Source organism: Coptis chinensis, chromosome 8, assembly GCF_015680905.1.
Source record: "Coptis chinensis isolate HL-2020 chromosome 8, ASM1568090v1, whole genome shotgun sequence".
NCBI lineage: Eukaryota > Viridiplantae > Streptophyta > Magnoliopsida > Ranunculales > Ranunculaceae > Coptis > Coptis chinensis.
In genome coordinates, this window is record NC_141463.1 from 32426365 (window position 1) to 32450879 (window position 24515).

Sequence of the window (24515 nt, forward strand, 5' to 3'; positions counted from 1 at the left end):
AGATCTAGTTTTTCATGTAGATTAATTAAGTTTAGTTCCATTTCAACTATTGTATTAGATTAAACCTTTGAATCTTGTTCTTCATTTTGATTAGATCAATAAAGTAGTATTTTTATCAATTTCGATTTTGTCATTTCCATTCCTAGATCTAATTTCAATTCCTGTCTTTATTTCAATTGAGTCATTAAATTAGATTTCATTATTGTTTAATTAAGTAAATTTCAATTCTTTATATCATGTTTAGTTTAAATGTAATCGGAAATGATTGCGTAATGATTCTCGGCTAAACCTCCATTAGAGGGGGTTGAGAAGCCTTGATGAAAGCTTGATTCCGAATATCGTAGAATCGTCGTAATTTCCTTTCCACTCTAGAAACGATTAGTTCACCATGAGAATGGGTTTAATCGTTCACATGCTAGTTATTAATTGGTAGAAATGCCATGTGTAATTAGGGATTAGGAAGAACCAATTGTTCTGCGAAGCAGTTCAATTCGGATTACGATGATTCGTCGTTAATAGGATTGAGTCGAGTTAAGGTGGAATCAATCCCCCTCTAACTCCTTATCATAGAATCAACGTAGCATTCCCTTAGTTATTCCCATCGTCGACTAGTTGCATTTCGTGGGTAGTTGCATCGTAGTCTAGTTGCCTTTTTCGCAAATCTCTCATTAGACTTTAAGTAGATAGTACGAACACGTGAGAACATAGCATGCGGAAGGACTAAGAGTGGAACGAATCACTCTACTCCACTATATCTCATAGACTTGAGAGTAGAAACTTTGATAAAAATATTAAGCATCATAAGATTAGTTTTAGTTTACTTACGTTTTGAGTTCATCGTTCATTTCGTAGGTAAGACTATTAAATTTTATCTTTTATCAAATGGCGCCGCTGCCATCTTAGTTTCACTTTCGTATTGTTTTCGTAGTGTTAGTACTGTTCTTAAAGTCCCATTTCACCCACCCACCCTTGTTTGATTCATACTGTAGTTGTCCATTTCAGAGTTGAAAAATTCCGGGTAAAAATTATCGACCTTGGCCTACTGCTTCATTGAGCTGACCAGCTATCTATAACTTTGGAGCAATGTGGAGGAGCGACCACGCCTGCCCTAATAACACTGTAATTTGAAAATTACCCGAAATGATGCAGCTTCTATCCGAGCGCATAACCAGCGCCCTTAACAAAAATTTTCGGATTTCGACAGTTTTGATTTGAACTTTGATCTTTCATATTTTTCAGTGTTCTAACCTGCTATATACACGAACAAGCGTAAACAAGACGCTTATTCATAAGCGAAGCAAGGACCTAATCAGGTATTCCTTTCTTCCACACCTCGCTCTCTGTTAGAGGTTTATACTAGTATATCGTAATTGTTTGGAGTGTTGATGTGTTTAGCTAACTTTGGTTTTAGCCTTGTATGAGATTAAGGTGCGGCGAACAAAAACACCGAGCGTCATTACACAACAACGCGTCAACAAACAAGTCTATCTAGTATACCACCCACTACACCTCTAGCTACTATTTCACACACATCATCCGACACAATGCCCGACGAAGAAGAGAGGCCTCTCTCTGACTTCTACAAAGCCTTGAGCGATAGCCCCAAATCTTGCATCGTTCTAGCGGACCGGTGGGGATTTCCGAATCTCTCCAAATATTTTTAATTTGTTACCCATTTTTCATGGATTAGACCATGAAAAACCTTATCAGCACATGCGTAGGATTGAACAAGTCCTAACAACATTCCACCATCCTACGGTTGGTGCGGAACAAATTAAATTAAAGGGTATTCCCTTTCACCTTAGCCCGATAAAGGCGTCTTGGTTAAGCGCCCAAACGCCTAATTAGTGCGTGGACTCGTGGGCTAAACTTGTTCATTTGTTTATGGAACATTTTTACCCACCCCTAAAGACGGATGAGATGCTTTCCAAGATTCATTTCTTTCGACAAAATCCTCATGAAACATTTTTAGGAGGCTTGGAATCGTTTCACCGATCTCCTTATAGAGTGTCCACATCATAACTTAGCTTAAAGACACGTTAGTTCGTGCATTTTTCAAAGGACTTCTACACCACCATAAAGAAGTCCTTGACATAATGAATGGGGGTAGTTTTCTAAGCAAAGGAGCTTCGAGGAGGCTTATAAATTTTAGAGGACCAAACTAAGCTTAAATAAACAACTGGGGGGTAGTGACGATATCCACCGCTCCGCTAGTTCTTCTAATACAGTTAAGGCCGCCGGTATGTTTGAAATTAAACACGATCCTGAGCTAAAAACTCTAATCGAATCACTCACTAAAAAGGTAGAGGCCATTTCGGTTCAACAAAATCCTATCCCTGTCATGAATGTAAATTCAAATCCATGTAGTTTCTGTTGGAGCCCTGAGCATCCCGACTCCCACTGTCCTATAGCCTATGAACAAGCTTGTTCCATTAATAGTGAACCTAACGCCCCTTGGAGACAAAATCCCAACTTCGGTTGGAGAAATAACCAAAACGTCACACCTCAAGGGTACAATAACTAATATGTTAGGCCTACGCACAGCTTTAACCAAGCCCCATTACGACAAGGACAGGGTCAGGGGAATTTTAATAATTATAACAACCAAGTGCAACCTCGACAAGGTCAAGCACAAGGTCAAAGTAGTTATAATAATTATAATGCTAGTAGAGGTATCGTTCCGGTAAATAATAACTACCAAAATCCACCCATAAATAATTCACGTGAAATAGTTCCAGTCACACCACCCATGACTACTACACCCACACAACCGGATCGTCTTGACACCTTCATACAAGTGAGCCAAAAACTTTTCCAAACAATGGCTCAATCTAACCAACAGCTTCTACAATCCGTTAATAATTTAACCAAACAGTTGGCTCAAGATAAAGCCCAACCCAAAGGTGTGTTTCCAGGTAACGAAATACCTAATCCTAAAACAACAAATACAGCCTTTGAGGTAACCGATAATACTAGTAATGAGTATGAAAATGTAGGTGAGCTAAAGGCCATCACCACCCTCCGTTCTGGCAGAATGGTTGATAACAAAGTAACTATGCCTATAGTTACCCCACCAGTAGCCCCTACACCTGCTATATTACTAGATACCGAAATAGAAACTGAAGAGCCTACCATTTGTAGAGGTACCGGCCCAACACAACCTAGAAACAGGAAGCCACGGTTAAACACCCGGGTAATACCATTGCTAAATATTTAAAACCACCGTTTCTACAAAAATTAGCCATGTTAACTAGGGATACAAATTACGAGGAGATTAGGGATGTTTTTAAGAACCTAACTATAAACCTTCCCTTCCTCGAAGCTATAAAAAAGCTACCACACCATGCGAAGTTTCTTAAGGAATTGTGTACTACTAGGCGTAAGACCAATATACCAAAAGACGCCTTTTAACGAACAATTCCCAACTCTATCGAACATAATGGAATTGTTAAGTACAAGGACCCCGGTCGCCCCACTGCATACAATGCACCTTAGGAGATTCTTATCGACGACCGCGTTATTAGACTTGGGGGCTAGTGTAAACTTACTCCCGTTTTATTTGTATAGACAAATAGGTCTAGGCGAGATGCAACCCACTAGAATGACGTTGCAATTAGTCGATCGGTCTATTAAGTATCCTAAAGGGTGTCGTCGAAAATGTTCCGGTAAAAATTCAGGATTTTTACTATCCGGCTGATTTTGTCATCCTCGACACGAAGTCGTTAATGACTCGTCTCCGATCATCTTAGGGCGACCTTTTTCGCAACCGCCGCCGCTCATTAATTGCGCGATGGTTCAATGTCCATGTCTTTTGGCCATCTTGCTATTGAAGTCAATGTTTTTTAAAACAAGGACACGATTACCCGATTCGTCTATGGATGGAGAAGTTAGCATGATCGAGGCGTTGCTTTCGAGATTATTTCAACAACACGTCCCCGATAATCATATGCCCAAATTTCTTTCCTTTGGAAGATCGGACTCAATATTTCCATCCCTACACTAGTCGATACACATATTACGGATGAGGATGAGATAGATGACTTTTCTCAAAGATGTAGAGGACTATCATAGTAACGAGGATATAACCAATCTAGATGAGCAATTCGATGAGTTTCTTCGAGAAGGTGATGAATCACCCTATCAAGAACTACTTTGCACAACATCCACCTCGATTCCCTCCTTCCACCCTTTCAAAGGAATCTCGAGTTTGCACTTTCGATCCTTTTGTTTCTCCCATGCTCCATAATTTTTTAAATCCACCTAGTAAACAAATACTACTGAAGGACAAACCACTTGACACCTTCATTTTCAGAATTGAGACAATCCTACACACACAATGAATGAGTTTTGTGCTAAAACCACATCCTCATTGTTTACAGGCTGTCTTTCTACAACTTATCCATATCCACCATATTCTTCACAACCATTCACTTTTCCACACTTATTTACTAGAACACCCACTCATTCAAAAATGAAAAATAAGGTGCATGATAGGTTACATAATAGGGTTATCCGACTTCGCTTTCATTTTACTAGGTTGAGTCATAGGAAATCTTGGTGCTTGATTGTGTTTGGATATGTTTTCTGTAATATTTATTTATGGAATGATCCACAATTATTTCGGTTGTTGATATATGATAAACTGCATGTTCATACATACGTCTAGATAAAGTTTCGAGTATCTGATTATAAACGACTCAACTTTTGTGGTTGGTGCATTTTCTTTCATTTCCATATATTGGTGAGTGCACCATTAAGGTAACCGGGCCCTCTCTATGGAGTGTGTGGCTGTAAGTACCGGATCCGAAGTCCACGTTTGACATAATTCACGTTTTCCACTCTTGCATGTTTTCTCGGATTTTTGAGTCATGTTTCTCTATGGGGTGAATTATGTCTTTATTGTTTATTGTTTTTCTTTTTAAAATTATATATATATATATATATATATAAAAGAATAAGCATAGTAACCTAGAAAGTCTCGGGAATCTGACTTTAAAAGACCCACTGCTAAAAACAAATTTTCTAAGCTTCGTTGTAAAAATTTGTTTGGGGGTGGGGTGTTCGTGTTTCCGTACTAAATATTTATGTCCCATTAGAGTTGCTTAGGCCGTTTTATAGTATTACGATTCGGGTTGACATAATCCATGAATTTAGAGTTCAATTGTTCGCATAACGTACGTCATGCACGCACTTCGAGGCATTTTCCACTATCTTATATGTCATCCACGGTCGGAATGGAGTGTTTTATGGATCATTGGATTGGAAATTCTCTCCTGATCATTTCCATATCTCATTCGCAAAAATCGGACTGGTAACGAAGCAGCAATATTGATTTGAAGTTTCGCGAAAAATCGAAAAAAATCACAAATTTTGATTTTGGGCTTGGGCCCAACCAACCCGACGGTAGCGACCGGCCCTTACCTTTAGCAGCACTCGCGATCTTCTTCTCCATCTGCCATTAACTCCAAGCTCCAAAACCTAAAAAAAAAACAAAACCAAAATAAAAAGAAAACTAAAATTAACCCACGCCCCAAATCAAATCCCAACCCAAATCGATTCCAAACACCACCGACCACTACCACTACCGAATTCCATCACTAAAAACCACCGAAAATTCAAAATTTTGGTGCTGCCGCGCCACCACACCACCACCACCATCGTTTTTTATCAGTGAGTCGTTCCTCATTACTCCTACACCTTCTACAAACACCAAATCATATCCAAACTTCCAATGGCTCAACAACGCCGAATTTTGCCGGAGCAAGCTTTTACCGCCGACCACTTCGCGCCGTTTTACGGTGACAAGATGATCAGTCGAGACTGGAATAGCTTGTGGTACTCGACTGAAGCCTATTACCACGAGGACTTAGTCCGACGGTTCTATGATACGAGGGAGTTGGAAGGGACTAGAATTTTTGTTGTTGTAGCGAAGAGGCGGAAGGAAGTGACGACGGGTTGTTATCGAGATTCTAGGCATTCGCCTAGAATCCATCTAGATGTCACCCCGCAGGAGTCCCAACATAATGGGGTAGAGCCATTGATGCACGAGGCAGTTATTGAGGGGACTACAATGCAAGATCGCATTGTGTCCGACAAGCTTCCCTTAGGACCAACCCGGTATTTCTGACCCGGTGGATTGGTCGGAACATCCGGGGAAGGGAAGGTCGCCGATATCGGCCTGAAACGCCTCCATATCTTATGGATACTCCAGAGTGGAAGTATGACTTCTGCATCTTAGAGTTTTTCGAAAGCATGATTAGGGGAGTAGGGAGGATCTGTTGCCCTCTCCCCGTGTTGATAACAAAGATCATGCTCAAGTTGAGAGCGATTTCGACCGATCGGAAATACATCACTCTCCACCGTAACCCTCGTGATCTATAAGGAGTGTGTCCAACGGGTTTGGAGATTGGCTGAGGATAGAGAAGAAGAAGAAGAGGATGGAGGAGCTGAGAATGCCGAGGAGGCCGGGGAACATCGGGATGCCCTCCGGGATGAGGAGGACTTGACCTGTTTTGACGGCGGATGCCTTGGAGTCTTTGGACGGATGCGTAACGCATGGTTGTGATCCATCGAGGCATGCGTTCGCTTAACACTATCTGTGAAGACCTCCGGACTCGACAGGCAACGATGCATCACAACTACGAGCTCCGTACCCAGAGAGAGGACGAGAGGTGGGAACAGATGAGCGCCGAGCTAGAAGCTCAGCGCCAGTTTCGGGACGAGTTGCTGACTCGATTTCCACCTCACGGGGACTCTCCTTCTGAGGACACACCATCCAGGCACGAGCGTCGTCGCCGAAGGAGGAATGGTGCTGGCTCTTCAGGAGCTCAGGAGCAATCTCCAGAGCATGTTCCCTCCGCCACCAGTTCCGGAGTAGCTAGGGATAGTATAGTTTGATGTTTTATGTTTTATTTGTAATTTCATTATTGTTATTTATTTTAATGCAAGTTTATTTCCGTAATTTGAATTTTTTAGTGTAATGTACTCCGAATGAAATTTTAATATAAGAGGTTATTTTCAGTATGCGTGGTTGTTTAATATTGACCCCACCTTCCCAACTTGTTTGGTGGTGGTTTTATCAATTCAAGCATTATTTTTATAACCCTCGTGTTAGAATTTATTGCGGAGTCAAGGTGAAAATATGGCCGTTTAGGCATATCTATGATTGAGTATCATTGTAGGATGAAATCTAGATTAAATAAGTACATTCTATCATAAAATCAACCTAAAAGATCTTTGGGTTTGAATTAGAATGAAGGATATGAGTTGTTTCCGTTTTGGGTTTGGAAATTTTAGGATTTCGAACCTGCCGTAATTAGTTTTGGCAACTTCGATCCATTTTAGCAACTTTAAACCTATATAAACTTGATAAAATCTATCCTCACAACTCACACTACACCTAAACTCCATCACTCACCTTTCACTCCCGCGATTCCCTCGTTTCGGCTCATTTTCCGAAGTTTACGCGAACTCGAACTCGCCTACAGAGCGCTTTTCGGCCTCAGATATTTTTCTGAGTTTTTGTCGAAGGCTCGCTTCGAAGGCTGGCGACCAGCTCAAAAACTGGAAATTTCACTTTCTTCGAGCGGCGACCCGCTTCTATCAAAAGCGCTCATACCGACTTCCGTGGACCAGGAAATTTCCAGTTTTTCGTGCGTAGTATCCGGATCATTCGCAGCTATTCCAGAGCGTAATTTTGAGATGACATCTCCAACATTGATACCGGAACAGTCTTTCGAAGATTTGTTCCAAAGCACTACTTATGGTGCTTGGTTTCGCGAGGCGATCACATTCGTTGGCTGGGAGCCGCTTATGGTAAGACCGGATGCACTTTATTCTCCAACACTAGCATCTTATTTTTATGATAACTGCATTTTCTTTGAAAGACCAGATGGAGAACAAGTGTTCTCCATCAATATTGATAATGAACCAATGGAAATTACCGTGTTCTTGCTAGCATTTGTTCTTGGATGGCTATGCCCCGCTGAAATACAAGACCCATGGTGCTATTGGGTCGATAATATGTATGTCTACACTTATGAGTTTTTGCATGAGTCGTATGGCGCGGGCATTTTCCGTATTGAGGACCAAGGGGAATATAACGTCGCCTTTGGTAGTCTGTCCATGAACATAGGAACTGTTTTGTTTTGGATCATGCTAAACATTTTAGGGGAATGGCGTTTTTCTTCTGTGAATGATGCCACTTGCAGCGTCTTCCTTGCTTTAGCCACGGGGCGTATGTGTCACGACCTTCCCCGAACCTTGATGTCTAGTTTAGCTCGATCCCATAGCATGAGGCATAAGTACCTTCTTATGCCCGTTCTAGTTTCCCGTATTATGCTATGTTTCTTTCCTGTTTTTTGTACACGCTTCACGGATTGGATTACGGTCGACATTGTACGACCCACCAATAGTATTATTCAATCTTTCCATGCAATGACTTGGCAAGGGTGGAGGATACAACCTCATCTGGTTGCACCCTACACCCCGTCAGACCAAGTAGCTCTTACTAGGTTCGCAATCATAGATGATAAATGGCGGGAAGCCTGGCAAATTATCATGGCATGGCAGGACACAAAGGAACTTCACTTCTTTATGGAAGAAGAGGATGAGTAAGATGATGAGTAATGCGGGGGGGATAAGGTAAGTTTTCATTCTAGTTAGTGTCTGCTTATGTCCCAAGCAATTTCATTCTTGTTAACCCCATAATGGGTAGAACTCGTATAGAGTTGTGTCGGTTTTTATTTCCTATATTAGTACGTTCTAACCTTGTTTTACAGATGTTCCTGAATTTCACGCGCTTCAATGGTATTTTTTCTACCCTCTTTATTTAAATACTTTGAGGACAAAGCATGCTTTTTGTTTGGGGGAGAGGGGGCATAGAAACACGTGTAATTAAGGCATCTGTTAGGATATAGATAGAGTTAATATGCATTTGTTTTCTAGTTAAAATTTTAAAAAATTCAAAAATATAAATAAATAAGTTATGTTATACACTTAGGAATATTGGTATTGTTTTCTTTCTCCATGCTCTTAACAATCTAGAAGTCTCACCTAGCTTTTGCATCAGAATAATTGTTAGAAATTTAGGTTAATATATAGGTAATAATCTTTGCATCTATCTATAAATATATTACATGAGTATCTATGATTGTTAGCAAGAAGTTTTGAAATCTAGGCTAGAGTACTTATTCTACAAATCTGTGAGAATATAGCCTAAAGCCTTATATGAGCTAAACATTTGAAAAATGACACAAGGGAGAAGTAAAATCGGATAGAGATATCACATGTCCACTTGCTTGATCACTAAACCATATCCTAAGCGAGAATTTAGGCCCTCTTTGGATCGATATAGCCAGAAATTCAAACCTATGAATTATTTTCCGCTAGTAAGCCCCTCTCGAGCCTTTCTTTAGCCTTCCATAAACCACAAATCCTTTACCCTGTTACATAAAAACAAAACAAAATAAAATATATATATATATATATATAAATATAAATATAATATATATATATATATATATATATATAAATCAACCTACCCAATTTAGAATAAGTCCGAGAATAGAATGAGGAAGAAAAAGAAGAAGAAAAAACCCGTGTAAACAAAAAGTTAGTTAATTGCTTCAGAAAATAAAGAAAAGAAGTTTCCATCCAAGGAAAAGAAAAATAAAAATAGAAATAAAATAAAAACTCCAAAAATAAAATAAAAGGGAGTCAAAAGCCAAAGAAAAAAAAAAAAAAAAAAAAAAAAAAAAAAAGAAAAATATGGCTAAGGATGGAAACAAAGTGTAGAAGCAAAAGTAAATAACAAGGTTTTCTCTAGTTACATAATATGAAGACTCTATTATCTCAGACTTGTCCTTTTTGAATATCCATTTCCTTCCTTCTTAAACCATCTCCTAATCCCCGCAACACCTAATAAAGACCTCTAGCTTAATTAGGAATAGGCTAGTGTGATAGTAAGTGGCAGATGTGTTTGATCGACTCCGGCTTCCTTGTTGTCATTGAGATTGTAAGGTAAAGTGTGCCCACTGCGCACTAGAGTAGCTAAACTTGAGTGGAAAAATCAGAGTGTTGTATCTTGACTACTATTGTGAGAACCTACTTAAGGACGCTATTCCGAGTTTCATAAACGGACCTGCTAGACATTTCATAGTATTACTCATTGTATATATGTTTATTATAGATAATTGATTATTATGCATATATTAGCTTAGGTTTTTGACTTGGTTATTCTTGTTCATAGCTAGTGAGATGTATAGATAGTTTGGAGCATGAATAAGGAAACAATAATTTTATTTCTTAGTCGTTGTAGTATAGATGAAGTTTGTGAGTACCTTCACTGGAAAACTCTCACGAGGCTATAGCTCGTCCACTAGGGAATTCCTAGTGGTTTAAGGCCTTGTTGCATATGGTCAATGCAATCGCACTCGGTGAAACGAGAAGTAGATAGAACTCCATTTTTGGTCACTTATGTTAATTTCTCATCTTTGCTTGAGGACAAGCAAAATGCTGTTTGGGGTGGTTTGATAAGAGGCCAAAACTGTAGTTTTAACCCTTTTAACAATCATACTTTTAGACCAATTATGTGAGTAATAATTAAGAGTTAACGATGACACGTGTTTTTATGCATTTCGGGCTTCAAAGTCCATTATGTGCGAAATGTGCCACTTTAGCGAGATAAAGGAGAAAAGGTCGGTTACTAAGGAGTTGCGTGATTAAATGCCAAGTTTTGAGAAGACAAAGCCTTTCTAAAAGCCCGGTCAAAAGCTAAAAAGTCGACGCGGGGAAAACAAAGACACAAAGTCGTGAGAACTCCGAAGGACATATATTTGGACTCAGACCTCGAATGGGGCCTACCTTATGTCAAAACGACCGCTCGGAAAGATCTTTCCAATGGTCTAAGCCTTGACCCAATCAGAGGAGCAGAAGTGGACGGAAAGTCTGTTGAAGCCAAATGCAATTTGAAGAGGCCTTTTGGATTGAAAAGAATTGGGTTTTGGGCCCGATTCTCTGGCCCAAAACATGGCTCCAAGCCCATGCACGATTTTGGATCTGAATGTATAAAACAAAAGCTTAGTAGTTAGTTAATGGTAGATAGTTAGACCTAGATTAGATTTAGATTAGTTAGCCTCCATTAATGAATTCTAGATCTAGTTTTTTCATGTAGATTAATTAAGTTTAGTTCCATTTCAACTATTGTATTAGATTAAACCTTTGAATCTTGTTCTTCATTTTGATTAGATCAATAAAGTAGTATTTTTTATCAATTTCGATTTTGTCATTTCCATTCCTAGATCTAATTTCAATTCCTGTCTTTATTTCAATTGAGTCATTAAATTAGATTTCATTATTGTTTAATTAAGTAAATTTCAATTCTTTATATCATGTTTAGTTTAAATGTAATCGGAAATGATTGCGTAATGATTCTCGGCTAAACCTCCATTAGAGGGGGTTGAAAAGCCTTGATGAAAGCTTGATTCCGAATATCGTAGAATCGTCGTAATTTTCTTTCCACTCTAGAAACGATTAGTTTACCATGAGAATGGGTTTAATCGTTCACATGCTAGTTATTAATTGGTAGAAATGTCATGTGTAATTAGGGATTAGGAAGAACCAATTGTTTCTGCTGGGCGATTCAATTCGGATTACGATGATGATTCGGCGTTAATAGGATTGAGTCGAATTAAGGGTGGAATCAATCCCCTCTAACTCCTTATCATAGAATCAACGTAGCATTCCCTTAGTTATTCCCATCGTCGACTAGTTGCATTTCGTGGGTAGTTGCATCGTAGTCTAGTTGCCTTTTTTCGTAAATCTCTCATTAGACTTTAAGTAGATAGTACTTAACACGCGGAGAACATAGCATCTTGGAAGGACTAAGAGTGGAACAAATCACTCTACTCCACTATATCTCATAGACTTGAGAGTAGAAACTTTGATAAAAATATTAAGCATCATAAGATTAGTTTTAGTTTATTTACGTTTTGAGTTCATCGTTCATTTCGTAGGTAAGACTATTAAATTTTATCTTTTATCATGTACTCCATAATCTAGATGTCATGCACATTGAAAAGAACAACGGTGAGAGTTGGACTTGGGACATTGTTGAATTTAGAGAAGAAATCAAAGGATAACTTAAAGGCAAGGCAAGATTTGGTGTTAATGGGTATGCGAAAGTCACTTCATCCGATAGGTAAAGAGGGTAACAAGTACTATCTCCCCCCTGCACCCTATACCTTGTCCTTGACTGAGAAGAGGAAGCTTTGTCAATTCTTGAAAGGTATTAAAGCTTTGTCAATTCGTGTTCAGGTGAAAGAATGCAAAATACCTGGCCTGAAAAGCCATGATTGGCATGTTCTAGTTCAGCAGCTACTTCCAGTTGCAATACGTGGAATCTTACCTAAGGAAGTTACGTTAGTTCTCGTTGAGCTCTCTAATTTCTACAAGCAGTTATGTTCGAAAGTATTATGGGTTGCAGAGTTGGAGCGTCTTGAGTACCAGATTGCTGTCACACTATGTAAAATGGAAATGATCTTTCCTCCATCCTTTTTTGATGTTATGGTGCACTTGCCTATTCATTTAGCTGGTCAAGCTAAGCTTGCTGGACCCGTGTACTATCGATGGATGTACCCAATCGAAAGGTCAGTATGTAAAGATAATAGTAATGGTTACTTGTATGTTTTGTTGTTAAAATTTGAACTTAAATTTTGTCTTATTTTATATTTATTCAGGTACTTGTACACCTTGAAGAAGTATGTTCGTAATAAGAGTAGACCAGAGGGATCTATTGCCGAAGGGTATCTTGCAGATGAATGTTTGAATTTCTGCTCAAGATACTTAAATGATGGGATTGAGACTAAGTTCAACCGGCCGGGGAGGAATGAAGAGTTCCAAGTCATTGGATCAGATGGAAAGTTTTTTAATTTTTGTGGAAACAGTCGTGCTTTAGGGAAGGGGACGTTTCGGACTCTAACAGACGATGAGTGGGAACAAGCTCGTTTGTATGTGCTAATCAATTGTAAGGAAGTGGTACCGTTTGTTGAGTAAGTACACCTTATTGAAATTGTGCCTTTGTTAACAGAGATATTATTTATAAACACGTGTCATATATACTCATTATAATTTAAACAATTTTTCATACAGGAAGCACAAACAAGTGATTAGGGATGAGCTCGGGCGGCGGGCAAGTGCTAGGACTGTGGACCGTATTCATAATGAACGTTTTGGTAAATGGTTTGAAAACCATGTAAGTGTTACATGGATGCAGTTAGATAATGTTTTTATCAATTTGTGAATATATCTGTAAATTACAATTTGTGCATATCTATAGGATTTAGAGGACTGGTAATTAGTCTGTCCAACACAAAGAACAAGGAAAAACTACCTTTACTCTCCCCTGACACATTATTTGTGTAGGATGCATGAAGCTAAGATGTATATTATTTGTTTCTTCCTTTTGTTAATGTAGGCCTATGTAGACTTTCTTACCTATTCCTAGACTATAATTTTAGTTTAGATTAAAAGAAAACTCCCTAACTAGTAGAAAAAGAAAGATTATTGTTATGTCATCCCTAGTTGAATGCCTAGGTTTGTTGTTACCATTTGGCACCTCTTTTATATATTGATCTCTAGAATCTAGATCAAATCCAAGGGTGATCAACTAGATGTGAAGCAATCATATGCCTCGCTTCAGGCAAGTTAAGGTTGATAATCTGTATGTATTTTAGTTGGTTGACTGAAGAAGGGATATCCATCTTAATTCTAGCAGCATCATCATCCATAAAAACTCAGGTCGCAAAGATTAGTGCTTCTGAAATGTGATTAAACTAAGATTCTTCAGTGCTAGACATCTCCCTTGCCTTTGCAGGCATCTAAGTCGTGTTCTTGTCTGCATGGATATTAAACTAAGATGTATCCATGTATATATATATATTTTTTTTCTTCTTATCTTAATAGGTCCAGCAAATGAAAAAGGATGGGGAGTTGGTCAACGAGCAACTTCAGAGTTTAGCATATGGTCCAAGTCGATTTGCTTCTTGTTTCATGGGCTGTGTTGCAAATGGATTTAGATTTCACACAAAAGTTCGTGAGTCACGAAGGAAAACCCAGAACAGTGGAGTTTTTGTATCGGCAGAAACATCGAGCTTTGCAAGCGCAAAAGACATGAACCCAGTGACTGGTAGTGTTGGTTATTATGGTGTGCTAAATGACATAGTTGAGTTGCGTTATTGTAAGGAGAATAGAGTGTTTCTGTTCAAATGTGATTGGTGGGATGTTATGACTCGTGCAGGAATGAAAATAGATGAATATGGGTTCACTACTGTGAACATTACACGATCCTTAGCTACAAATGAACCATTCATTCTAGCATCTCAAGCTGAACAGGTTTTTTATGTCCAGGATAATTTGGACGATAATTGGCGAGTTGTGTTGAAGACGCTTCCAAGGGACTTGTACGATATGGGTTCAGTAGTTGAGTCGATTGAAGATAACACGTCTTGCATGCACCAAGATGTGGATAACGACATAGCTGACAACACACACGACATTGATGGTTGGACTAGGAGTGAGATTGATGGAGTAGAAGTTGATGCAGATATTGTTGATGAAGATATGGTTGACGTTGTCGAATGTGATGAAGACTTCATCAGTGATAGTGATTGTGAGGAAGACATCATTGATTTCAGTGATGAAGATGAAGACGACATTGATTTCAGTGATGAATATTAGATGTAGTTTGACTTTTTTTGTGCTGTTTTTTGTTTTGGGAGTGGTTATTATCTGATTTTAGTTTGTTTTATTTCATGCATCCTTCAATGTTATATATAAACATATATTTTTCACTAATGACTTTTTTTTATAACAGTTTACTAATGATTTAAGGTAGTATCACTTAACAAGATTGTAATATATTTGTTTCTAGTGTATTCAATTATTTTACTTCAATGAATTATTTTTTCTGACGATTTAGACAGGTGCAATGGTAAAACGCGGACGAGAGGATCCTAATGGTGATGAGAGCGGTACGTTTAACTAAGCATTAAATTTCATTATTGTCTGATGTTTAATTAATGTAGCTTTGGGTATGTGTACAGCTGGAAAGTGGGTTAGAGGCACTTCTACCCTTCCTAAGGTATTTGACCAGCCAAAAGGCTCAAAGTTGGAATTGATATGGAAAGATAAACAACCGGTGGGACCTCGGAAACATCCAAGTTTGTTCTCTGAATCTATTGGAGTATTAATAGCAACAGCACGTCGATTTGACTGGACAAAAAATTGGGAGCTCCAAGATGGAGGCCACAAACAATGGTTATGGGATACCATTAAGGTATGGACATTTGGAGCTGCACACACTTGCTAATAGAAAAACATTGTTTGTTTCGTTTCTTAGTAGAACTATGATTCATCATTAACATATATGCATAGCAATGTTTAAGCTTTTAATCTCTCGTTTTAGGAGTCATGGGAACTTGAGGAGACCTGGAAGGATCCAACTTTGGGTCCAATTTCCGGGGACGAATTCAGAAACAAAAAGAGTAAATGGAAAAGGAACTTTTATACCCGCTATACCACATATGAAGAGCGTCTAAGCCATAGGCCACCACAACTATCACCAGAAGAGTGGGTTCAGCTTGTGGAGTTTTGGGATACTCCAGAGCATCAAGTAAGAAAAAGTAGTGTAACATTTAACTTAAATATTTTTACATGGTACTATATTGACCAAGATCAATTTGTATGTATTATGTATGTGTAGGCAATTTCTAATCGTAACAAGGCTAACCGTGCTAAGCAAATAGCAAAGCACACTGCTGGAAGAATAAGCTTTCCCCAGTTTGAAGAGATAATGGTACATATGCTTATTATTTTTATTTTCCTACCGCGGTATTGAATTTGACTAGTAACAATTAGCAAATTTCTTTATGTTTGGTTAGAGTGAAGAGGCTGGAGCACCCCCTTCCCTAGGAGATCTTTTTGTGAGGACTCACACAAGTCTAAAAACGCATGACGCTCTTGATGATCAATCAAGAGATTACATTGTATGTATGAGTTTGATCTTGGTAATAGCTTCAGTTTGAATATCTTACTCGGTTGTATGTAATATCATGTGCATTTTTTTTTGGAATATGAAGGACAAAATGAAAGAACTAGCAGGTAGAGATGAAGAAGGGACACAACAACCTCTCACAAATGAGATTTATAGGCAAGTGATGCCTCCAGAGCGGCATGGACGTGTGAGGTTGAAGGGACGAGGTGTAACACCAACCAGCTATTTTGGCTCCCGGTTATCTTCAGACAATCGCGTGAATGACTTGGAAAACCAGGTGGCTGAAATGCAAAGAGTAGCGCAAGAGAAGGAAGAGGAAAGACAGCGTGAGATTGAAGAGATTAGGAGGCAAGCACAAGAAAAAGATGAGCAAAGGCAACATGAAATGGATGAGATGAAGAGACAGTTAAATGCACGAGATGCGGACATGGAAGCGCGACTTATGCAAAAGCTCTTGGAGATGACTGCAACTTGTTCACGTCCTTTTTCTGATTAAGTAAGTCAGTCCTTACCTTGTCATCTATCCTATCTTCTGTCCCTTGCTTGTTTTGTTGTTTATATGTTTGCACCCCTCCTTTTCTCCATCCTTGTCTAAATGGAACCTAGGATTAGACGACGTTCGTTCTGCCTTAGTTCCTAATTTAGATATTTCATCGCTCATGGTTGTTTTGAGTGACATATTCTATAACAGGAATTAAATGGAACCTGGGATAAAAATGGGAACGAGGGAATTGTTGTGGGTAGAGTAAGGATTGAGGGGATTGTTGTTGGGATAGTGGGCAATAGTACCACAGACAATGGTGGCAATGCGACCTTTGGAATAGTGGGCATCGTAGGGATTGTAGGGATTGAAGGCAGTGTAGGCAAGTTAGTACTAGGTAATGGTGGCATTGTAAGCTTTGGTAGAGACGAAATGCTTGGGAGAGAAGGCAATGGTGACATTTCCACGCAGTTTCCACCCAAAATTTCTCTCTTTTTATCCCCATTTCAACACCATCAATTATTCACCGTCACTTCTCCTAATCCAATTCAGCAGCACTACCACCTCTCCTCCTCTCGCACTTCTTCTTCGAGCTGCAAGTGCATCGTGCATGCCGATTACACTAGTATATTTAGTAACATTTTCTTCACAAAATTGTCTTACTTGAGTTGCACCCATACAACTCTAGTATTACTTGTTGCTTGTTGACCTCCTCTGACCTTCCTTAATTAGTAAGCAAGGAAATAAAAAAAAAAAAAAAAAAAAAAAACAGTGAAACAAACAGACAACAGTCATACAGTCATACTAAAAAAATCTAGGAACTCATATCCTCTGACTTTTTTTTTTAACTCTTGTTTAGGTTCTTGTTCTATTTAGGACCGTTCTATTTACTGCATAATGAAAAAGGCAGAAACTTTTCTTGAAATAACAACTAAAACTCAAATATGGGAATGTGACTAAAACATCTTTAGTAGACATGATGATTGAAAGTACAACAATTCATCTTCTTCTTGGGTATGTAGCAGTAGCTTTTGTTTTGGTTATTTACGCACTTTAAGTATTTGTACTGAACTGCTACTGCTGCTTCTATGTATTTGATTGCAGGCCTATTATAACTCTTGTATATCCTTTGTGAGTTACTTCCTTCCACTTCTAGCATATTTATATTTTTCTTTTGTCAGAACCTTTGAATAATGAGAAATTTATATAAATGGATAAATTTATATATAAAAAAGTTAGTACTAGGCAATGGTGGCATTGTAAGCTTCGGTAGAGACGGAATGCTTGGGAGAGAATGCATTTGGCTTGTTGGCAATGGTGGCAATGTCATTGTAGGAAGAGTTGGAATTTCCGGCATAGGAGTAAATGTAGGCATTGTAGGCATAGGCATAGTAGAAAATTCAAAGAGGAATATGAAAAAGGACTGCTTAATTACCTAGGGCTTCTACCATTTTATTTATGATATGAGATCTGGATAGTCTCTCCTTTCGGTTTAGAGCAAGCTAGGATGTATTCTATCAAATAATCTCTCTCAAGTGATAGCTCTAGAAGGTAAAGACAGGTTAGAATGTATTAGATGGGCTGCTGCTAGGCCAAGGGAGTTCCGAAGATTTCTTGGGGCGAATGCATTAGGACTGCATCCTTTTTGCATAACAAAACTCTATCTTCAGAAATTTCCAACAAGATATGATATGCTACACAAGAAGGTACCAGATGTTAGGCACTCACTTGCATCTATTTGGTTGTGCCTGAACCGTCCAAAGGAAATGCAAGAAAGCCAAAAGAAAGATACCCCCCCCCCCCTCTCTTGTGCAGGAGACTCTCTTTCGGGGGAGGTCTAAAGCCAAAAGTCCCTGTGGGAGTTCCATAGCCTATAGATCAAAAGCCATCACCCCGCCTAGATCCGGGGGTTCATACCCTCAAGTAGCAGAGGCAATAGAAGCCGGGTGGTAGATCCATCATATCCAAATGAAGAACCAACACAGGTAGCGGTGTATCTTATCGAAGTTTCCCTTTTTCGCTATATCAAAAATATCTGCGGGGAACGGGAGCATATCCAGTCCCGTATGAAGTTAATTCAGATCTAGCGGTAGCTCACTACTACCGGGAGAAGGAAGGGCTGAAAGTCATTCACTTATTGGCTGAATTTCTCGTGCTATGGGGCCGCCCTCATATGGTTGGTGAGTGCAATAGCTTCCCGCGATGATTGACTAGATATCGAGCTTACCGGGGAAAGAACCCATATCTAGGAACTTTAGTTGCTCGACCTACATGGGAAGAACAGCCGGGGGGTAACCCTTAGAATTTGAAGATTAGAAGGAGGCAGATGGAATTCATTATGTAGTTCCGGGGGCAACGACAACAACCCCCGCGAAGGCTAGGGATACGCGAACAACTAAGCCATTGACTAATTGAAGACCAATGCAACAAACACCTATCTGATTTCATACACATGCGTCCAGAGCAAACAGACCGACGGATAGGAGGTCTACGACTGGATACTGCTAATTTTAGGTGGAAATCTTGTGACGTGGAAGAGTAAAAGTAAAAACGGTTGTCGCGACGGTCGAAAGTGCGAAGCAGAGTATAGAGCAATGGCTCACACTGCTTGTGAGCTTATTTGGCTGAAAACCTTACTAAGTGAGCTTGGAGTTGACACGTCGAAATCGAATTCTTTACACAAAGTCTTCTTTATATAGACAGAGTGCGAGCAAGTCTAGTGAAAGAGCATAAAGAAGGTGTTCAAATCCTACCTACATGAGGTTTTTCACTAGGAAGGTTGGGAGTTAGGTAGGTGTTTATAGTGCAATTTTGCGAGCACATCGAGGAGAGTCGTCTTCAAGGGATGAAGGTGTCTTTGGTCCGCTCCGTTATCTAAATATTCGATGAATGGTAAGGCTGGCTATCAAGTCGAGAGACCTTCTTTTCGAAAGTGCTTTCTTCCTTCGTGGCTGGACCTCCGATAGTTATGGCTCGCTTGCTCAACTCTTCCTTGAAGCTTTCATCACCTCCATCGGGCAATCTATGTTATGAACGGCTTGTCACCGATCACGGTTTTACTTCCTCTTGGATTGCGCGTCAATCGCCAAGTGAAGCCAAAACGGAGGAATTCCTAAAGTTGGATCGCCCGATCTCACTCACTGTTAAAATCCGTTTAAGCTAAAAGCACCGATTTTTTCTCCAACCTCTAATCCCGCTTAACTCCAACGACAGGCAAAGGCGGTCAACGGCCGATCCACAAGATAAGCCCGAAACAGGAGCAAACCCCGCTTCTACCTTTCTTGCTATCCTTTCTCGCCTGCTGTTAAATGAAAGTGGATTAGAGTTCCCAATGGCTGGTGAAAGTGAAATAGGAGACCTCAAGCTGCAAAGAGAGCCCGAGGTGCTGACCCGCAGCGAGGCAGGCCCATCTCAATCGGGATGATAAAGACTTGTCCTTACTTGAATTAAGACTTGAATGAAGCGGAAACCCGAGGGAAATCTTTGAATGGTTAGCCCGAAAAGCCAGATCGGGATAGCCGTGCTTACCTCAATGGCGGGAGAGACAGGGTTCGATAACCCTTATTTACTTAGATGGGTAGGGAATCCACAGGAAGAACGAACTAGGAGACAATGACTTTCGGGGTTAGCGGGCTTACCTCGTGGAATGGCCTCCGGGGGTACCTCAATGAGAGTAGACCCTCTTGCACGTGGAATTCCTCAAAGACAGGAGAGGGAAGACCAGAGACTTTTCCATTAATTAAGAAGAAAGCCGAGGGAAATCTTTGCAAAGTGACCCCCTTTTTCCCGATCTGCCGGGGCGGTGTCCTCTCATGACTTTGGAATGCCGGGCAGGGGAAGCAAACTCACTTATTGAGATAGGAGCATAGTTAGGGGATCCTGCTTATTCCCACCCACAAGCGAGCTCCGGAGGGAAGACTTACTCCCAAAAAGGCCAACCCTACCCTCACTGGGGACTTCTACTAACTGGAGGAATTCCCAATAATAGATAGAGGAAAGGTTGACTGTTGCCCCCTTCCTCTGACCCCGAGTCATTCTTTCAACCTTCGCCAGGCCTAACTAACTAACCTAACAAAGAGGAAGCTCCCCGAAGCTAGCACTTCAGCTAGCATCCGACCGAAATCGGATTTACTTTTCGTGCGTGATTTGTTGAATGGCCTAGGAGTGAAGTTCAAGGGATTGGCTTGAAGGCTCGATTCGTGATCGGCAGTTTGTTCATCAAGCCTATTCTCGAGCCTATATCTACTCTCTTTTTTTTAGAGGCATTACCTCTCCACGAGATCGAACACTTTACCAAGGATTGAATCCAAAGGCAAGAACTTCGGTTGACATCTTGGGTGAAGGTTCCCCAAAAGCTTCTAAGACTCGGCGTTGGTGCAATTCGTTTTCCACGCGTTCTATCTCTTCTCCGACTTGAAAAGTCTTTCTCGAATAGCCATATCACCCGCGACTACACACTAAAAATTGCTTTTATTTTCTTTTTGTCTTGTAGAGCACAAAGGCTCTTATGAGCCTTTTATAGAGATAGTGTCAAGTAATCTCTCAAGAATGCGGCTTGAATTTGATGACAAGCATAATTCTTACTAGTTTTCTCAGTAGAGTACTAACATGCCGTGTGGTGAACTAACTACCTTGGGAAGCAACAAATATGCCCCCAATCACTTGCCTATGTGAACAAATTAATAAACTTTGCATAACCAAATTTTAATTAGCTTTCTTAATCTGTAAGATTATATGTGACAATAGCATAATACCAATGAAGCAAGCAAGCACAAATAAAAGCTTTCTATCTAGAAAGAATATTCGGATAATGAGAATGAAGAAAGCAGAGGCTGAAGAAAAAGGAAGGTATGAATGAGGGCCCGACGATTGGAATGGTGGTTTGGTCTCCCGCCTACCCTATCCGAAATGAGAGTTGCCGACATCGACTCTTATAAGGGGGGCTGTGCCTCTTTTCATCGGTCGACCCGGTGGGGCACCAATTCGCAGGGGAGATCTCATTTCAGGGGAGAGTGGGAACAGCCTTATGAAAGTAAACCACGAGAAGCGAAACATGCCATTCCTATTCATGGGTTGGCCAAGTCAGGTTGTTGGGCTTAGTCTTATTCCGTACCGTCAGGTTCTGGATCGCTTAGTGTTCTTCTTGAGTGCAGGTAGTGCAAGGCGGAGGTCAAGCTATGATATGGGCACAAGGAGGTAAGGTATATATCTATAGTTCCTTCCTCGGCTTGCATCTTTATTTGATATTGAATTCTATTTTTGAACGTAAGTTGGCTGTTAAGGATCGCCTGGAAAGGGTGAGGGCGGTAATAACCAGGAGTTGTAGGCAATCGCTCAAGTGAATCGGAAAGGGTGACGGAATGCTTGGGAGAGAATGCATTTGGTTTGTTGGCAATGGTGGCAATGTCATTGTAGGCAGAGTTGGAATTTCCGACATAGGAGTAAATGTAGGCATTGTAGGCATAGGCATAGTAGAAAATTAAAAGAGGAATATGAAAAAGGACTGCTTAATTACCTAGGGCTTCTACCATTTTATTTATGATATGAGATCTGTCTGTTCCTTTCGCTGTTGGAGGAGAACATTCTACCGTATCAAACGGGATTAAACCATGGCAGTAGCGATATCCTATATATGGTTGGTATGGATTAGATTGATTGTTATTTCCTTGTTCTTACTTGAAGGTTAGATCAAGCTAAGATAGATTATAATAGATGAGTTTGTATCTTTCTTCCCTTTATGTTTATAGAGGGTTATAGGAATACATAATGCATTATAAGCCATTAGCTCAATCCCTCTCTGGATAGTCTCTCCTTTCGGTTTAGAGCAAGCTAGGATGTATTCTATCAAATAATCTCTCTCAAGTGATAGCTCTAGAAGATAAAGACAGGTTAGAATGTATTAGATGGGCTGCTGCTAGGCCAAGGGAGTTCCGAAGATTTCTTGGGGCGAATGAATTAGGACTGCAGCCTTTTTGCATAACAAAACTCTATCTTCAGAAATTTCCAACAAGATATGATATGCTACACAAGAAGGTACCAGATGTTGGGCACTCACTTGCATCTATTTGGTTGTGCCGGAACCGTCCAAAGGAAATGCAAGAAAGCCAAAAGAAAGATACCCCCCCCCCCCCAAGAGAGTAGATAAGTTGTATTAAAAAAACAGATACGCATGTAACCCTTATTTTAATGGATCCTTTAACTATCTTCTTGTAGTTTAAAGCTATTTTTATGTCTGTGGTAATGCACTAGTAAAATCAGCATTCTATTAAAACACTAAACATATATGGATGCAGTCTAATCATTGATTGATATGTGTAGGCTTGGAAGATATATGATAACAGATGGCTAATTTTGCAAAGGTGGTACAGGCAGGTATGTAAACAGGCAGTATATGATATATATTCATATGATGATTCACTTTCCATATGTTGGGCAGCACTTTATCTTGGTACGTAGTATTTAATGGGGTATGTTGATTTTATTTTTCTGGAACTTCAAGATGTCTTAAGGACTTTGCAATAGGTGGCGCTTGTGAAATATATAGAATGTGAACTTTTCTCTCAAGACAACTTGGTTAGGCATTATTTGGTGGTAGCTAGGTGTGTTGCAGTAATATGAAATTTATCTTTTAGGTGCTGCTTATGACAATCACCTCGTAAAAGCTTAATTAAGACAATGTGTTGCACTCTTCATCTTGTTGTTAAAAAACTACGTACTCAAACTTACATATAGTAGTGAATGTGAAGTCATGAACACTTGTCCCTCTTATTCCCCACCCTTAATTGTATGTTTTACGATGAGCGGAATTTGTTGTTTGAAGCTTAACTAGTGTTATGTGGGAGTGCCTTCTTTTCAACTTCTTCCTTTAGAATTATTCACTGAAGCGACCTATAAAGAAAGAATACTATTTGATCTTCTATTTCCACCACTTACCGTATAAGGATGGCATAGTTTATTTCTCATGGTCATCTTGGCTCGATACAAGTTGAAAGGTTGTCCTAACAGCATTTCTTCTCATTGTCTGATATTCTTATCAGCTAAGTAAATTTCTAGTTTTGTACTGCTTTGTTTTTGTTCTATGTTGCTCTCTTTCACAAGCCATACTGAACCTAACCATTTGCTTGGCTTTAAATAGCAATCATATGCATGTGTTTTAACTTTTAATTAAATGTGTTATGAACTTTTAAAAGTCACTTTATTATACTCAAATGACATGAGTTCTTGCATATTCTAAATTTGTGTCAAATAATGTTGTTTGTTTTTGCAGAAAATGAGTACGCATTGATGACTTCTTGTACATGGTCGATTCCGAATTTCATGGTTTTTGAGATTTTGGTGTAGATTGGATAAAAAAAAATAGTAGTGTGCTATGCATGCGTGCTGGTTGATTTTGAATTTCCATCATAAGGATTTTTAGTGTGGATATTTTGAGACTTTGTTTTGTGAGATTGAAATACTCCAAAAAAATGGAATGTTTCTCTTGGTACTGATTGTAATTGGGTTATCTGCCATTTGAAATGAAATTTCAATTTAGATTCTTCTTTATAGCTTCATGTTTAGATTCTTTTTCATAGTTTCATGATAGTTTTAGAAAAAAAAAAAAAAAAAAAAAACAAAACGCACACACTTTTTGCCGCGGCCATTTGTGGCAAGAAGAATAACCAAAAGCCAGGCCCAACAATCATTTCTTGCCACAACGGTGGAAATAAAATAAATCTTGCAGCGGCCCAACACGCGACAAAAAGAAATTACTTTATTTTAAAAACAAAATCAATTCAAATATAAAACAACTTCTTGCCACGGCATGGCCGCGGCTAAATGTATCATCTTTTGCCGCGGTGGCAAAACTGGTGGCCAAAAACTTCTTTCCACTAAAATACTGCCACCACCGTTGCAAAAAGTTTTCCTGCGGCAAAAGACATTTTGCCACGAATTTTAGACATTTTGCCACAAGATCTGGCCGCGGCGAAAAATCATATTTTT

General features: G+C 39.5%; 2 protein-coding genes across 3 annotated transcripts; both read left to right on the plus strand.

Annotated features, from left to right (window-relative positions):
• Positions 1–12322: 12322 nt before the first annotated feature.
• On the plus strand, positions 12323–14846 carry LOC147481133 (uncharacterized). The gene is made up of 4 exons (XM_086580909.1): positions 12323–12647; positions 12738–13049; positions 13150–13252; positions 13963–14846. Exons 1-4 carry the CDS (start codon positions 12529–12531, stop codon positions 14734–14736), a joined length of 1308 nt encoding a protein of 435 aa, XP_086437035.1. The 5' UTR covers positions 12323–12528; the 3' UTR covers positions 14737–14846.
• LOC147481134 (uncharacterized) lies at positions 14840–24064 on the plus strand. Of its 2 annotated transcripts, XM_086580910.1 has the most exons (9): positions 14840–15029; positions 15102–15334; positions 15464–15670; positions 15761–15853; positions 15939–16043; positions 16137–16547; positions 17637–17663; positions 22851–22904; positions 23800–24064. In XM_086580910.1, exons 1-6 carry the CDS (start codon positions 14987–14989, stop codon positions 16545–16547), a joined length of 1092 nt encoding a protein of 363 aa, XP_086437036.1. In that variant the 5' UTR covers positions 14840–14986; the 3' UTR covers positions 17637–17663; positions 22851–22904; positions 23800–24064. The 2 variants fall into 2 exon arrangements, with proteins under 2 accessions (XP_086437036.1, XP_086437037.1); XM_086580911.1 differs by lacking the exon at positions 17637–17663.
• The last annotated feature ends 451 nt before the right edge of the window (positions 24065–24515 follow it).

What these genes read in the sequence shown, in the direction of transcription:
- LOC147481133 (XM_086580909.1), top strand. Translation starts at nt 12,529, where the DNA reads ATGGAAATGATCTTTCCTCCATCCTTTTTTGATGTTATGGTGCACTTG. An exon ending in TGGATGTACCCAATCGAAAG is followed by an intron (nt 12,648 to 12,737) that starts GTCAGTATGTAA and finishes ATATTTATTCAG; the next exon opens with GTACTTGTACACCTTGAAGA. An exon ending in GAAGTGGTACCGTTTGTTGA is followed by an intron (nt 13,050 to 13,149) that starts GTAAGTACACCT and finishes TTTTTCATACAG; the next exon opens with GAAGCACAAACAAGTGATTA.
- LOC147481134 (XM_086580910.1), top strand. Translation starts at nt 14,987, where the DNA reads ATGGTAAAACGCGGACGAGAGGATCCTAATGGTGATGAGAGCG. An exon ending in GGTTATGGGATACCATTAAG is followed by an intron (nt 15,335 to 15,463) that starts GTATGGACATTT and finishes CTCTCGTTTTAG; the next exon opens with GAGTCATGGGAACTTGAGGA. An exon ending in GGGATACTCCAGAGCATCAA is followed by an intron (nt 15,671 to 15,760) that starts GTAAGAAAAAGT and finishes ATGTATGTGTAG; the next exon opens with GCAATTTCTAATCGTAACAA.